At 56.0% G+C, this 940-nt stretch overlaps 1 protein-coding gene across 1 annotated transcript in view; it reads right to left on the bottom strand.

Moving 5' to 3' along the window:
* The window catches only part of LOC129684853 (glutathione S-transferase Mu 2), a 5511-nt gene extending 5232 nt beyond the window's left edge, over positions 1–279 (bottom strand). The window contains exon 1 of the mRNA XM_055618089.1: positions 130–279. Coding sequence (XP_055474064.1) covers positions 130–165 — 36 coding nt within the window. The 5' untranslated portion in view covers positions 166–279. The remainder of the gene's footprint in view (positions 1–129) is intronic.
* Positions 280–940: the final 661 nt, after the last annotated feature.

Here is a 940-nt window from a genome sequence, read left to right on the forward strand (position 1 = left end):
AGAGAGAGAGAGAGAGAGAGAGAGAGAGAGAGAGAGAGAGAGAGAGACAGGGACAGAGAGAGTCTCAAACACCCTGAGCACACCCGCCCCTGGTCCCCAGCGCTCTCGGCTGACAGAACCCTCTCTCACCCCACGGATGTCCCAGTAACCCAGCGTCATAGGCATGGTGCTGGTGCTGTTTGGCTTAAGCGGAGCTAGATAAACTGTAACTGTGCTCCGGCGCCCAAGGACAGAAGCAGAGGGACTGGTAGTAAATCCAGTCCTCCTTGGCCCCGCCTCCTTCCCGTCCGCCCCTCCCCTGATAGGGTAGGCTCTCGCCCAGGTCTTCCGTCAGCTTCCAACCCTGAACCACTCCGCCCAGAAGACGGAGACCAATCTAAGTAGCCTTGGCTGCATGGCCCCGGGAGTAAAGTTTGGATCCGACCCCTAAAGCTTGTTGGGTGGCTCTGCATGCCCCGTCCCTGCCTGCCGGCGCAGATGGTGCCTCCTCCTTCTCCCCCATCCCCCGAAGATGTCAGTGCCTTTAGAGAGAGGCCAGATGTTGGAAATGCAACGATCCCTCCTTCGTTCCCCGCTTCTTATCACTCAGCCTGTTGCTAGCCTAAAACAGGACACCCCCAAGGAAGAGTTTAGTCCTATTGTTGGAAAGGCAGGAAGGATCCTGGCCAATTTGGAAAAAAAAAAAATGGTGCTTACAGGAACAATAAAACGGACCTATCGAAGGACAAAGAGCAGACAGTATCGAGTGGTTTCGGTGTTTATTATTTGGCTGTGTTTGCGACTCTGGACACTGAGGGCACTGCGAACCTGAGAGACAACCCCACCCACGGCCACCCCCAGCTCCCCGGAGGGCAGTAGGCTGCCATGGCTTCACCCTACCACCAAGAAGGGCTGGAAGTACAGAGCTCACAGCTGGAGCATGCTAGGGTGTGAAAGTATG

This window comes from Psammomys obesus, unplaced genomic scaffold, assembly GCF_907164565.1.
Source record: "Psammomys obesus unplaced genomic scaffold, mPsaObe1.curated_primary_1811, whole genome shotgun sequence".
Lineage (NCBI taxonomy): Eukaryota > Metazoa > Chordata > Mammalia > Rodentia > Muridae > Psammomys > Psammomys obesus.